Source organism: Notothenia rossii, assembly GCF_949606895.1.
Source record: "Notothenia rossii genome assembly, chromosome: 10".
Classification (NCBI taxonomy): Eukaryota; Metazoa; Chordata; class Actinopteri; order Perciformes; family Nototheniidae; genus Notothenia; species Notothenia rossii.
Window position 1 is genome coordinate 13,848,918 of NC_136908.1, and position 15,717 is coordinate 13,864,634.

General features: G+C 40.7%; 2 protein-coding genes across 6 annotated transcripts in view; one reads left to right on the plus strand and one right to left on the minus strand.

The window, feature by feature from the left end:
• Positions 1-296: 296 nt before the first annotated feature.
• Positions 297-6,975, minus strand: LOC307021406 (ras-related protein Rab-5A-like). Of its 4 annotated transcripts, none has more exons than XM_079653511.1 (6): positions 6,837-6,975; positions 4,486-4,704; positions 3,934-4,085; positions 3,567-3,689; positions 2,820-2,913; positions 297-2,686 (listed from the first exon to the last, which is right to left on the minus strand). In XM_079653511.1, exons 2-6 carry the CDS (start codon positions 4,649-4,651, stop codon positions 2,574-2,576), a joined length of 648 nt encoding a protein of 215 aa, XP_079509637.1. In that variant the 5' UTR covers positions 4,652-4,704; positions 6,837-6,975; the 3' UTR covers positions 297-2,573. The 4 variants fall into 4 exon arrangements, with proteins under 4 accessions (XP_079509637.1, XP_079509636.1, XP_079509635.1 ...); XM_079653510.1 differs by having other exon boundaries at positions 4,486-4,707; positions 6,803-6,970; XM_079653509.1 differs by having other exon boundaries at positions 6,803-6,969.
• Positions 6,976-9,107: 2,132 nt separating this feature from the next.
• otud6b (OTU deubiquitinase 6B) overlaps positions 9,108-15,717 on the plus strand; it is a 7,989-nt gene continuing 1,379 nt past the window's right edge. The window contains exons 1-5 of one of the 2 annotated variants that reach the window (XM_079655770.1): positions 9,108-9,369; positions 10,074-10,222; positions 10,429-10,581; positions 14,887-15,087; positions 15,228-15,348. In XM_079655770.1, the coding sequence (XP_079511896.1) occupies positions 9,297-9,369; positions 10,074-10,222; positions 10,429-10,581; positions 14,887-15,087; positions 15,228-15,348 (697 nt within the window). In that variant the 5' untranslated portion in view covers positions 9,108-9,296. Of the gene's footprint in view, positions 9,370-10,073; positions 10,223-10,273; positions 10,306-10,428; positions 10,582-14,886; positions 15,088-15,227; positions 15,349-15,717 lie in introns of those variants that run through there. The other variant, XM_079655771.1, reaches the window with a different exon arrangement.

Below are 15,717 nucleotides of genomic sequence, written 5' to 3' on the forward strand. Positions count from 1 at the left end.
TGTTCAAGGTCAAACTTAATAGGAAAAATGTGGCTTACCATGCTGAACCTTATCTGTGCACACAGTGACTAGTGAACCGTGTTTATTCAAGGCTTGCATACAGGAAGTAGTCAAATTAATAGAAAAACCCTATATTAATAGAACATTAAAACGACCTATATGGGTAGGGAATGAGGGAATAAGGGTATGATGAGAGTTAAACTGTATGTCATAACCTATAAAATAACTAACATGACGTGTTTCTTTTGGGGGTGGGGGGGGGAGTTCGACACACACAAAGTCTGATGACAATAATAAATGATCAAATTGATTTCAGTATTTATTTGGTCATTACATAACAGTACTGTAAAATGCTTGCATTTAAAGGTTCTCAGGTGCAATTAAGTGTTAATGAAAAAAAAACATACAATTTACATCCTTATGTTTTAATTCATTTATTTATGAATGACCATCGTGCCAGCTGATAGTTGTTACACGTTTCCTACAATATCTTCACAAGACTACTGAGATGTTAAAAAGGCAGACAGTTGGTTAATCAAACTGTTTTGTATTAGTTCTGCCTTCTCTGGAGCTTTTACAACCAGCGTTTCTGGAAGTTCAGATCTACTTACAGGGAGAAATGTGGACAAGTAGCCTGATACCACTAAAAACGAGATTAGTGAATTTGTGAGAGATAATGTTAAAAATATAAACCAAAATATTTGGATATTATTTTTTTTTTTTTGAGAAAAAGGGTACAAGACAGACATCTAAATAAATGCAATTTCCTTTTTTGTCAATAACACTAAATACATTTATAAAGACCACCACTGATTATAATTTAACCATTTGTGTGAAAAAAGTAACAGCAACCAAACTCTAAACCCAGATTTTAGCTGTTATTTTCTGCTAACTGTACAGTTTTTTAGATAGATTTTCTCCCTAGCAAGCATTAGTCCTGTCACTGGTAAATCGAAAAAAAGTAGACTACACTGCAACACCCTATTTACAGTATATTATTTATATATTTATATTTTTATATATATATTTATATCACACTGGCTGTAATTATGACAAGATATAGTAATGAGCATCATTAGTGCAAGGCATGAGTAAGACCTGGAAAAAGAGTTATTGACCACATGTATGTATATGTGCGTGTGTGCATGTGTCGCTGTATGTAACAATGTCAAGTGTGGGGTCGGGACAGGGGGGAAAAAAGTGTGCTCAACACAGGTGAGGGACAGGTGTAACAGAGTGTGTGTGTGTTTATGTACAGTTATGTTTATGTCTGACACAGTTCAGAGGGAGGAAGTCAACGTAATGTGTGTGTTCATGTGCAAATGTGTTCAAACCTCACACAAACACACACAAACGGGCACGTGTGAGTGAGTCAATGGATGAAATCTGTCATCTGCCAGCCAGCCCAGACCTAGTTTGTACACACTGTGACGCACAAATGTTTCTAAAGAATTTCCTAAACAGGAGAAGATGGCTAATATTTATGATTCAAACTGGTGATTATGAAGCAGCCTTAGATATTGCAACTCCCAACCCTCTACCATCACCTTTTGCTTTTAACAGGTGCAAACCTAGCAGCGGTCCGACAACATTAACACAGTAGAATAGGTAATCTGCATAAACAAAACCATCCAAGGCAGAAACCAAGAGACCCGAGGATAACCACAAAGAGATGGTCTGCACAAGATGTATCAACGGACACTGCATCAGGAGATTGTGACCTCAAAGGCCCCTGCGCCTTGTTGTGGAGAAAGCTGTGTGGAGCAGGGTTTTCTTTTTTTATTGTGCTGCATTGGTCCTTGCAGACACTCAAGTCACAGAGTAAATACTGTGAAACATTGCACAATGCCACTATGGACAGCTAGAAGCAGGCATGGCCCCAGAATGGAGCTTTAGAGAAATATACACTAGTGCTACTTTAGGTTAAGTAGGGGAAAGGACCTGGAAAACACAGGCCTTTCCTCTCTCTCAGATCACGATAGTACCCTCCTCTTCTATGATGGACCTTTATTTCTGTGCTGCTGCAGACTAATTGTTTTAATGTTTCTATTTTAGGCCATATAGGTAGTTTTGTGCATCCATCCTTTTGACAATAATAAGTAACAAGATTATCAAAAAGAACAAAAACAGAAGACCAGAATAAGAAATGCAGTAGTAAAGTCTTAAGCTATCCCATAATAGGGAAGTAACCACTTCCTCTTAATGAGAAGAAAGGATATGGAAGGCGGGGTGCACTAACATCTCTAATATCTGCTATCGTTAATCTATCAATAATAATTGATAGATGTAACAAGCTGGATGGCGGAAAAGAAGAAAAAGATTGGTTATGAGGCATAATCGGGTAGCAGCGGAACCGTGATGGAGGAAAAGAGGCGTGGCCGTGTGAAGAGATCAGTGTAATGGCATTGAGTTCGTTACTGCAAAAAGAAAGGGGGGGCACAGGGTATATTTTCTTGTTTTGCAGGAAGAGGGATAAGAGTACACCACATTGCATTAGTAACTGCGGTGGCATTCAGGACATCGGCCGCATTAGTTACTGCTCTACAGGTGGTTGGAGGGCGGGGGTCTTCACGTTAGGTACTGCAGCACGGAGCCTTGGCCGGCGGCGCAGGTGTCAGGTCCACCACCCGGCTCCGCCCACTGTTAGCCCCCGCAGCCTGGGGCTCACTCTTCGGCAATCTCTTGGCTTAAGGGAAAAGCAAAACTATACTTAATAACAAAATAAACTGCAACTTTTTATCTGCAGGGTGCAGTGGTATATGTTCTATAACTCAAAATAATCTATTTATCAAAATCTATACGTTTCAAGAATTACCCACCAATAGCCATAAATATCTCGTTCACATTCATAGATGTCTTGGCCGACGTCTCCATGAAAAGTAAGCTGTTGTCATCTGCGTAGGATTGGGCATCCTGTCAACATAGTGTAAAGACCATGAGTACACATGCAAGTTTTTAAAAACAATTAAAACAATTAGATGGAATAAATCACTTGTGTGGGTCTTGGATACATTACATTACATTTAGCTGACGCTTTTATCCAAAGCGACTTACAATAACATAAAAGAAAATTGAGACAAAATATAGATATCTAGAGAAGTAGGAGATTAGGGGGGTGTACCACAAACTATCAAAAATGTATAGTAGCCTTATCTGGCTGGAGAGAGCTTGAGACTCCATACAGAGACATTGGGAACAACAACAGTGATTATCTGCTCTGTTAACAGAGGCTTTGATCATCAGGCTCTGTGCACGTTCCCAATAAAGGGGCATTATTTGCCTTTTCTATAGCACAACATAGACAGATTGCATCAACCGTACTTGTGCTATTATATATAAAACATTTAAATATAATGTATTGACCCATATATTGACTACTGACAATAGAATAACGCTATGTTAAAATGGGGTTGATTAGACAAAGGTGCTTTCAGTCTGAAAATCTGAACATAAGTACGACTATAACCCTAATTTCACTTCATGGTACACCCCTCAGTATTTCCAAGAAACTCAAAGCTAATGCCAACTGTACAACACAGTTTGTTTGTTTGTTTGTTTGCTCTGACCTGGAAGTCGACAGCTCTCTTGGTGGCCAGGTCGGCCTTGTTGCCTGACAGAGCGATGACTATGTTAGGGCTGGCTTGTCTTTGCAGCTCCTTCACCCAGTTCTTAGCCCGTGCAAAGGACTCCTACAAATAGAACATATTGTGTTATCTGTCATTTCATTCATGTGATCAGTAAGTTCAATAGATATTTCCATTAAAAATCACATTTTCACATTGGCAATCAACCGCACTTCAACTTGATGTATACTCCAGAAGAAATCTGACATTTAATCTCGAGGGCAGCATTATGCTCATCTCTCCAACGTTAAGTGAGAGTACAATGTTGGAAAACTGTGTAAAGAACTTATCCAGGGGGGAATCAACTTGCCTCGTTTGTGATGTCGTAGACCACGATGGCGGCTTGTGCTCCTCTGTAATACATGGGGGCCAAACTGTGGTAACGCTCCTGACCGGCAGTGTCCCAGATTTCAAACTTCACCGTTGTGTCATCTAGACACACTGTCTGGGTGAGAAAGGCAGCTGAAAGAAAAGGATAAGCAAAGGGGTGAATAAGCATTAGATAATCAATATTGACAGCAGAACAACACTACTTTATAACGCCATGGAAACAATATAATTCATAAATATATGAAAACAAGAATTGTACATTTTGCAAGACCAAAATATTAAATTTTTTCCACTTTTGCCGCAATGTATTTCTATAGATGACACTTGTGGCTTAATTCAAGCGCTAATTTACAAACAGTTAACTTCTACAATTATGTTTTTTTTTTACTTTTAAAATGTTTCTTTTTAAGGCGCTGTCATTACAATAGCAAAGCACCAAATGAGCTAGATGAAAGACTGTCATCAATCTCACATAATTGAGTTACAACCGACTAGCAGATATTGAGACATAGTGTGTTGATATGAAGCTGACCTCCTATCGTGCTCTCCTGGAATTCATGGAATTGCCCTTTAACGAATCGGAGCACTAAGCTGGACTTCCCCACGGCTGACTCCCCCAACAGCACCAGCTTAAACTGACAGATCTTGTTCCCTGCATTGGGTCCGTTGGGTCTCGTAGCTCCTCCCCGATTGGCCATGACCAAGTCAGATCCCCCGCTGTCCTGTGTGCCAAACCTCACAAGGAGGACTTCTACTTCAACATGCAAGAAAAGAGATATCAATGAGTAAGGAACATGTGTGGAACTTGGCTCAAAATAAACAAAACTGCTAACATTTATTGTACTGCTAAACACTTCTATGTGAGATGTTAGAAAGATCAGGTCACGTATTTCTAATTCCCATCTGAGATATTGCATTGGGATAACAATTAAATGGGAGGGACAAATGGACAGACAACCATAACACTCGAAAACATTGAGTCCTCTGCTGTTGCAGGTGATGGAACTTAAAATAACAAGACTGTCCAAAAGCAGGAAACAATAGTGAGAAAAGAACATCAAGGGCAACAAACCAAACAAGTAAATGACAACAATCATACAAACTAGAGTTAAATCAATAGATAGACTGGTTAAACTATTGGAATTAATTATTAGGGAGGCCTTTATTTGGGAACATATAACTATACATCAGTTGGATGATTATTGGTTTAGTCCGTAATTCATATTTTTCTAATATATTAATTTAGTATTATGTATTGAGTATCATAAGAAACACCAGCCAGCATGATCCCTAATTGGAGAAAGTTAGGATAGTTCTGTCTGGTTCTACCTGACAGACAACCCCATAAGCATGCCTTGCCTTTATGAATGCAATTATAAAAAAGGCGAAGAGAACATTAAGCAAAGGAAGCCTTGTTAAGAACCGGAGGAGTTTCACGAGTTTTCACAAGATTTCACCCACACGCATTTCTTGAGTGTCTTGACTGCAAGAACCTCTGTATGGATACATGCCAAGCATTCATGAATAGTTTAGTAACTTATTTAGGATTAAACTTGCTGACTCATTTAACAAGAGATGGGTGTTGTTAGAACATAATCCCAGTCTATATCTGGTTTGCAGGGAGAATTTGTCTCTGGAATCTTATCCCTGACCGCAAAAAACACTATTATGACTTAACCGTCCACGTCACATTAACTCCCTTAACCAGGTAAAAGATAAATAAGCAATAACATACAATGGATCTACCAAAAAGCCCCTCTGTAAAGCACATCTTAGACATTGTTGATGATATTGGAGAGGTGTTCACGGCCTCTATGGTGAGGTCTGAAGCCATAGTTTAAGCCTGTTTATGCTAAACCTTAAGTTTTGGTGCAAAATCAGAGGCAACGCTAAATTGATATCAACATAGTGACAGGTGGTTCACACACATGTCAAATTAATTTGTCAACATACCAAAAAAAAACTCAATACATTGAAAATAACATGATCTAGGACAGAAAGCCCATTAACGTTATTATTAAGTTTCGCTTCAGAGGATATGAAATCAAGCATTTATTATTTGTTTTCCAAACACATTTGACAAGTGATGAAGCAAGAAGAAAGCAATTATGCTAAGACACACCTGGGTGAAAAACTAACTGCGTGTACTCAAGACAGGGACTGTCAACAAACGCTGCGCACTGCAATGTTCGACATTTGTGACCGTCGTTAGTTGACTGTAAACACACTTGCTTATAATAGCTGTAGTCATGTATCCGTTTTCGTTCACTAGCTAGTTAGCGTACTTGTTTTTAGCCTAACACAGCTCTTTAACTGACTAGCAACTTTAGCCTCCCAGCCACTTTCAGAAAAGCACCTAAAACGACAGGGTCAACTTTCAAATAAATACAAAAATACGATTGCATAACAGGCCAGTCGTTGTATTGTCATGAACGACAAGAAACTGAAATGTTTTATTGGCTGACTAAGTTATTTAATGGGGAGTAGCCAACCCCCAATTAACAAACATTGACATTAGCTTGTTAGCATTGTTAGCATTCCACCCACTGTCTGACCTGATAACACCCATTTAGCTGTTAGCTGTCACAAAGTCAACTGTAAGCCTGTCATTCAGCTTGCTATACCAGACATTACTGGCCACTTACTAATGACAACATATCAACAACAAATAGGAAAAGCTGGACCCAGTAAGACGTATAAAAAGGCCTGTATGTCTGCATTCCCTTAGCTATCAAACATCACCGATACTAGCTACAGGCAGTAGCACAAGCTAACGTGAGTCCCCCGTGAGCGTTAGCCAGTCAGCCAGCTGGAAACCACAACTTGCCGATTCATGTCAAGTACTCTACCTGAGAGCCAGACGATGTTTTTAAATTTAAATACCACTGATGCAGTATTTACACACGGAACCCGGGACACTGTGAACCAAGAAAACAGTTTCAACAATCCCGTCACGTCTCCTCCTTTCTTTCTTCTCGCAACTCCCCTCAGAACCAAAACACAAACAAGCTCTTCCGCCCCCCGTGCCACGTCACACAGCACGAGCACGCTGCCCTCCAGGAAGGAGTTTTCAGCTTAACATAACATAACATAACATAACATAACACAACATAACATAACATAAATAGTTATTATGCTCTATTCTTCTATTCTGTTTCTTTTAGCAATATTTTGTATTATTTTATATATTTATGTTGCATTGTTGAAGGCGCCTGGGACGATGGATTTTCATTGCCATAACTACACTGTAGCAGTAGCTACTGTGGATATGACAATAAAGTATTTTAATCTTTGAATAGTGCTGCAACTTCTAGTAACAGACACTATTGAAATATTCACTTGATTGGTAATTAATTTAGATAACACTAAGGTTTGTTATTTTTTTTAAATAATAAAGTAACCATGAAACTGAACTTATAGGAAGTTACCTTTTGGCCTGTTTTCAATTTTTTTTAACCCTATCACACAGAGCTGCAAACAGTTCAAAAAGAGAATTACTTTTATATTTCAGATGCAATCACTCATCAAAGGCCTTGAGAGGTAGAGGTATCCAGTATTTCACAAGAACAGGCAAAACTATTAAAATAAATAGTTTGAGAAAACAGAAACATCCTAGCAAACAGGTTGCATGCATAAAGGTTTGGCTATATTTCTTGCAATAAACATTTTGGGAAAGTTGCCAGATGGTTATTTTAATGAAACCTACAAAGACCCTCTGAGAAACGTTCCCAGTTACCAAAACTGGTTTTCAGACACATTTGATTAGCCTAAAGATGAATTTAAGATAAGATTGAAAGGAGCAGATTTACAAATGTAATAAGCATACAGTAGATTTAAAGGTCCCATGTCATGGCCATTTCTACTGATCATAATTCCATTGTTGAGGTATACTAAAATAGATTTATATTGTGCAATTTTCCAAACTCACATTGGTTTCTCATACCAGTGGCCGTCTGCGAGACAGCGAGACACAGCGAAACCCAGCCCGAAACCAGCCCGAGCACACACACAGACACCCGCAGCCTGGCTGGGAGTTTGTGTGTGTGTGCTCACACACAGACTCACCTCGCCGCGTCCCGTCGTCTCAGGGAGGAGAAATCGGCGGAGCTGCAGCTGAGAAAAGATTGAGTGTGTGTGTGTGTGTGTGTGTGTGTGTGTGTGTGTGTGTGTGTATGTGTGTGTGTGTGTGTGTGTGTGTGTGTGTGTGTGTGTGTGTGTGTGTGTGTGTGTGTGTGTGTGTGACTTAACGTTACGGCTCCTCTGACGTAACGGCTCCACGGATTGGTCCATTTGGACCAATGGGTCTATTTGGGTATGAGCATGTCACTGTACCCAGGAAGAAAACAAAAGAAAAAGATAAATCTCCAACGAGGCGTTCTGGAGCAGCATAGACAGGTATTTTCTGTGTTAGAGTTGTACTCGCTACAGGGTGTACTTTGAGGGTTTGTCACTTTGCAGACCGTTTACATGCATAAAACCTTCATAACACACAAGGGGACGGGTAATAACCGGAAAAGCATGACATGGGACCTTTAAGCATGTGGCTCAAACACTGGAGGAGAAAATTATCACAAAAGCTCACATTATTTGCTATTTGCAATAGCCTGAAATTGTATCACTGTATAGGTTTCATAAAACCGTGTTCATTAATGAATAGTTGATAGAGTTATTGTGTGTGTTAAAATAGTGTATTATCAAATTTTGAAAAGCTGTGTAAAAAAGCTATTGTGAGGTCAAGGGTCATAATTGTATATAGCCTATTGAATTACCTTTTCTACTCATTGGGGTGATCATAACAAAGATTGGGAAATAGTTATTAAAAAATGAAGGAAAGCGTGATGTGATGTATGAGCAACAAAGACAACAAGGGGGAAGTGAAACGAAACTTTTGTAAAAACTGTATAAGCATAAGCTAAAAAAAGAGAATGACCAAATACAGGTCCCTCATACTGTATGCAGGATGTGTTCTCTCACATCACATTGGTTACACAAATATTTATGCAAATGCTAATGATGATTTAAATAAAGAGATACAGTAGGCACCATTACATACATGGCTACTATTGCTATGACGGGAGATGACTGCAGTGTAATGACAAGCTAAGAGGAGGCGCTGTAGCAAAGAAAGAAGGAGTTTATTTCAAAGAAGAAGAAATAAGCCCCGCCCTGAATCCTTGTCTCTTCCGGTTAAGGCCATATGAGCACATTTCATTTATTGTGGAGCATATATGTATATATCGCGTTAGTAATGGGGCCTATTTTATGACACAAACATCATAATACTGTATCGAACAGTTTTAATTTCCATATAGCTTGCCCTGAACAGTCTGAGCAGCATCAGCAATGGAGGAGATAGAGGAGACACCAGAGGAGCATCTGGCCAAGCAGCACCGCAAGGAGAAGAAAGATATGCAAGGTAGTTAATATTAAGTGTCTTTAGTTCACTGTCAGCTTGTCTGCAGTGCACCTCATGTGTTGTTTGTGTTCTGAGAGTCTGGCACGATCTAGATACTAGCAAACCATGGAGTAGTCAGAAATGTTGTCACAAGATAAAAAAAAACTATGGTAACGCCTGTGTTATTATTCTTAGGTATTTGTGTGTCTGTTTGTGCGTTTTGCTTTTTAACTAGTGGCACACAGTGATTGAAGGTTTAGTGTTTTGTCAGTGAATAGACAGAAAACTGAGTTTTGCACAGAACCCAGAAGTCTGAAACTTACAAGCTTCTTATGACAGTCATTGAAACTCCATCACTGATGTCAAAACAAGATTTGAATACTTTGTTAAAGGCAAAATAGAAGTTTTGACACAACACATTTGGGAATGGCTTGAGTAGAATGTAGGCTAAATTATTTTAACTCAGAGAGAGGTGGAGAAACAGTTTCCTGTCACATATGATTTATGGCTTTAAGATATATGTTATGATATATGTTTTAATTTCCTCTAACTACTAAACCAACATTGAGACAGGTTAATGCCATCTGTGAGGGTCCCAGCTATGTAATTGATCCCCCCCCCCTCTTTTCCAAACAACATTCAGGAACACATAATAGATCTATTCTGCATTGAGTGTGCACACGCTGTATTATTGATTTGTTGATCTTTCTTGTTTTTCATTTTAGCTAAAATCCAGAGCATGAAAAATGCCATCCCCAAAAATGACAAGAAAAGGAGGAAACAGATGACTGAAGAGATTGCAAAATTAGAGGCTGACCTGAACAATAAACATGAGGAGGAATTAAGTCAACTCAAATCTTCAATTGACACCAAGGTACAAGCAAATATGAACACACATCTTTTTTTATTGGTATCTCTCAGGAATTAAGTCAACTCAAATCTTCAATTGACACCAAGGTACAAGCAAATATGAACACACATCTTTTTTTATTGGTATCTCATTGTTCATTCTCACATGAAGTATAGGTATTAGATAAACGTCAATGTGGAAAGTAAGCTTTCCTTGCTCAATCTTACAAGGTGGAAGACGTGTTAAATGGAGTGGAGACCATGAAGATGGAGGGTGGAAAAGAAGCAGAAGCAGCAGCAGCAGCAGCAGCAGCAGCAGAAGAAGAAGAAGAAGAAGAAGAAGAGGCCACACAGCCACGTCTAACAAAGGCCCAGAAGAGAAGGGTAAGATACAGGTTCCATATAAGTTTTAAAGGGGACCTATCATGCCAAATGCACTTCTTGAGGTCTTTTATACATAAATATGTGTCCCCGGTGTGTCGGGGAACTCGCAGCGTCAGAAAATAAATCCCTTTCTCTTTTCCTCTGTACACACATCTTTTAAAAACGGGGGGGTCCAACGAGCGGATACAGATTTGCTGCCGATATGACGTAATTTCGGATGGTGGACCCAGAGAGAGTTGCTATCAGAAACAATGCCTGACGTGTTTTGGACGTAATATGGTATTTGTTTACATTAGCAAGCATTGCTAACACTCAGAGCTAACCTGTACTGGAGAGCACATGTGTTTAAAAAGCAGGAAATAAAAAAAGGTACTCACCTTGTGGTAAACCCGCAAGAGAAAAAGCATTTGAGCTCCATACTGTTCCAGAAATAATCCTTGATGTGGTTTAGAACAGGACGGCGCTTTATCACAGCAGAATATAACTTTACCTCCGGTAGTATTCTGATCAGGCATTAGCTCCGCCTCCTCTTTATGTTTTTCAAGCTAACGATTCCCCGTTTCGATTCCAAAATTATAAAAGAAAGAGGTAAAACGAAACAAAAAGATAACAAAAATATCTTTATTCTTTTAAGCTTTAACTCACATTTTTACAAATTAAAAAAATACATGCAATACAAATGTATTACACAATACCTGTGCTTTATTTTAACTGAGCTATGCCTGTGGCAAGCTATTAACTTGCCACAGGCATTACACTGTGCCTTGTCTTTTTATTTTTTAGTGTAGTGGAGCCACACTTTAGAGCGTTTACCGCGATCCATCTTTGGTGTTATGAAGTGACTGAGCTCGTGAACTGTCTACGGGAGGGCGGGGGGAGCCTGTGGACCTCTGTCGCCTCTCAGCGCAACTTACATGATGCCGTTAAAAAGATTAAGGGCGGTGGCGGCCGTCAGCGAACCGAGCCGGCCGTCAACAGCCCGCTGACGACCCGCCGTTCTGTGATTCTCCAGAACACACAGATGGCCAGTCCGCCCCATTCCACCGGGTCGCCGCGGCACAGACGGACCCGGTGGAATACAGGGTCTACCGTTAAGCAGAACCACAATTGTGTATTTTGTAGGGGTACCCGGTTCCCATCATTTTCTTATCGGTTCTCATCTGGAACCGAGTTTCGGTTCCCAACCCTAGGTATGAGGGATGTCTAAAATGCATGATCTGTTTGTATTTTGAGAAAAACACATCATACACATGTTTTTATATATTTATATCTGAGACACATAATATATGCCTAACAATAGCATGATAGGTGCACTTTAAGACATTGTTAAAGAGCCTGTGACACGAACCCAACAACTGTTGTGCAATGAAATAGTGGGCTACTAGTAATCTCGAACCGTCAGTTTAAAAAAGAAAAAGCGATACCGTTCCGATAAATATCAATAATTTCGAACATCGCGGGAAAATTCCTTCGACTCATTTTGAGGTTTTGGGGGAAGCCGGAAGTGACGTCAATGCGGGAACGCTTCACTGTGCGGCGAGAGAGCCAAACACGGACAAAGTGTGTTGTCATGCGTAGAAATGGTGAATTACTGAGTTTAGGCACGTTAATAAGGTTTTAATGAAGTTGACTACAGTTTATTCATATTTGTCAGTGCTTTCATGTGAATTCGGCGAACATACATAAATGATCGTGGTGAGAGCTGCTGAATTTCCTCCCGTCGGATGTGATATAAAAACAAATCGATTATTTTTGTAGTTGTAAACTCAAGTGGATGAAACTACATTTATTAGTGCTTTCATGTCAATTCGGCGAACATATGATACATTAAATGATCGTGAGGATGATGATTTAAAAATCTTTTGTTTGAGCCGGTCTGCATTTCCTGATGAGAAAACAAACCTTAGTTTTTTGTAGTTGCAGTCAGTGGTGTAGTGGGCGTTGTACACCGTACCCCCACTTATTTGAAGCATGATTTCTTTTTTTAATAGTCTAATACATCTAAAATCATTGCCAGTGTTATCAGTTGCACGTGTGTGTTTGTTGTATTAATGACGAAAACATAATAGGCAGATTTCACAGTAATTATAATAAAAATTTAGCTCAAGCATTTATGCAACTTGATTTGAAGCGTGTGTGTGTGAGGGGCAGAACTGTGTTTGTAGGGTGACCAGGTGTCCCGCACTGTGCGGGACTGCACACACAGCATTTTTATTATTTGTCCCGCGTCCCACACATTGAGACTATGTCCCGCATTTGAGTGATAGTCGCGCAGAAAAGCCGGATCGGTTCGCTGACAGCCGGCACCGCCCTTTATTATTATATTGTCTAAACGGCATCATGTAAATTGCGCTGACAGGCGACACAGAGGTCCCCAAGCCCCCCCCGTTGACAGTTCACGAGCGCGTCCATATTGTCTCCCGTCCACCCACCACCCCGTCCACCCAGTAAAAACATCCCCACTACACCACTGGTTGTAGTAGTACACCAACATGGATTAAACGTGTGTTTTTTTTTACCACAATGTTGGGGAAATTAATGGATAAAATGCACGGATTATTATTATTATTATTATTATTATTATTATTATTATTATTCCCACTCCGATTGGGACACTAGGTCCACCGTTTCCCCGCAGCGAGGCTCCCCCCGTTGACAGTTTACGTGGGCCGGGCTGGGTGCAGTGGCGGACTGGCCATCGGGACGAATCCCGATGGGCCGGTACCGAAGTGGGCCGGTCGGATAAGTCACTCGCACATCCCCCACTCCCCCCGTTGACAATTTACTAGTGGTACCGAAGTGGGCCGGTCGTGAGTCCTGGGCTGATTTTTAGTCCCAGTCCACCACTGGCTACATGACCGTATGATCGCCCATATTGACGCACCTAATTCCTAAACTTCTAACAGATACAAAATAAACCGATCCTTCAGCCTCATATGAGCTCTCAGACACGTTCAAAATTAAACTGGCATCGCTGTCTGAGCTTGCTGCTGTGTGCCCCATCGTGCGTTTACATGCAGATGCTGGGATCCTGAACGGTGCAGCTGGAGCGCTGTGCCCGCATTGACGTCACCCATAATTTGGCGGGACTTGAAGAATCCCCGAGAAGATCTAGAAAATTGTCAACATTGAAGGGCAGATTAATGGTTATCAAAGTACAAATATCCAAAATCAGTTCAGTAACGGTTTTCAAGGGGACAATATTTACTCAAATTGATGGGTTTGGATGATGGGGGAAACTCGTGTCACAGGCTCTTTAAGTGTTGTTTGCTAATGTCTACAGACCTTTAACTGTCATTTATGGCACATTTCCATTGCAGGGCCTCGCTCGGCTTAGTATGGTATAGTTAGGCCTTGTTGGGACTGGCTCACTTTATGCTGGGTTTCCATTACAGTTTAGTAGCTGGGGCAGTAACTATAGTAACGCAGTGTAGGCGGAGCCGTGACGTAATCTTCAATGAGAAACACAGACAAACAACATCAGCCTTTAGCTGTTAGCACTCAAGCTCACAGCTCCTCATATCTGTTCAGAAACTAGACAAAAGTTTAACAAGTACAAACCACAGACTGTCTGTGTCATGGCGAACACAGTCGCTGGTTTATTTATGTCTGTATAGGCCGTTGTTGTGAGTGTGGACGGTCGGAGGTTGAGCATATACTGCGTTAGCTTAGCCGATCTCCTTTTAGAAAACACGCATTTTAAAAGGTTTTTTGCCTGCCGTCTGTCTGCAGACTTGTCAAAGCATTAATTCATGGTTTTTACTAACCGGTATCAGTATGTTGTTACTTCGGCATCATTTTTGAAACGTGTATTACAATTTAAATCACGGTCAAATATGTTCATTTGGTTGTAGCCCCCTTGCCAGCGATTCTCTCTCTAGTTTAGCATACTCAGCCCGACTCAGCCTGGTTGTTGGCCCGGAAAGAACCTCAATTTTATGGGGCCAGAAAAACTGTGAAATAGTACCCGCTAGCCGGAACTACACTAAGTGGAAACGCAACCAAAAATGGCTTAAAGCGAGCTTTGCGCTGTATTGGAAATGCGCCACTAAAACCGCGCTCCGCGCTGTAGTGGACATGCGCCATAGTGTGCTGTTGAAGAAATCCTCAGGCTTGCAATCCATCATCCTTATTACTAAAATCCACAAAACACAACACTTTGAATAGTCAACAAATGTTATATAGCACGTTATTCCTAAGCATTTCCTTTATAATTGGTCATTTTCTAAGCAGTCTGTTTGCTTTCCTATTAAAAATGTTTGAGTACTAATTAAATGCATTTTATCTAAAAATGATCCCCTCCAGGACAAGAAGGCAGCGCAGGAGAAGGAGAGAGAGAGCAGGATAGCAGAGGCCGAGGTGCTGAACCTGCAGGGTGTGAGGCACCAGGAGGGGCTGAAGCTGGCTCAGAAACTCGCCACCAAACAGCTTCAGATCAAGGAGATCTCCTCTGATGGCCACTGCATGTACCGTGCCATCGAGGATCAGCTGGCCCAGCGAACAAAGGTACTCATTGTTATAGGAATATTACTGCTGTGGCTGAAGTTTGAATACCTAATCAGAAACGTGACTTTGACAAAAGTTTATGCATGTGTTATTACCAAAGCTCATACACAAAGTACATAGTTTGTTCTGTTTAATTTTAGCCTGAGATAACCATGAGTATGAAAGAACTGCGGTCTCGCACTGCTGAGTTCATGAGGGGCCATGCTGATGACTTCCTGCCTTTCCTCACCAACTCCAACACGGGGGACATGTACACAACAGGTAACACTCTTATCTTTGTATTAGTAATCAGGAACTATCTCTTGTATTTTAAAAGGTCCCATGTCATGCTTTTCCGGTTATTACCCGTCCCCTTGTGTGTTATGAAGGTTTTTATGCATGTAAACGGTCTGCAGAGTCACAAACCCTCAAAGTACACCCTGTAGCGAGTAAAACTCTAACACAGAAAATACCTCCCCAAAACGCCTCGTTGGAGATACGTCATTGTCCATTTGATTCTTCCGGGTACGCATGATGTCAACCGTACCCGGAACGAAATGGACCGAGCCGTGGAGCCGTTACGTCCGTGGTTGGGATCGCGGCGAAATTCTCTCTGCAGACCCATTTCTTACAGCGTTTATCAACTTTTTT

Excerpts from the sequence above, each read along its gene's own strand:
- LOC307021406 (XM_079653511.1), bottom strand. The coding sequence starts at position 4,651 with ATGGCCAATCGGGGAGGAGCTACGAGACCCAACGGACCCAATGCAGGG. Across the intron at positions 3,690-3,933 it reads TCTACGACATCACAAACGAG|GAGTCCTTTGCACGGGCTAA; the intron begins GCAAGTTGATTC and ends TTCTATTTGTAG. Across the intron at positions 2,687-2,819 it reads CGAGATATTTATGGCTATTG|CCAAGAGATTGCCGAAGAGT; the intron begins GTGGGTAATTCT and ends TTTTCCCTTAAG.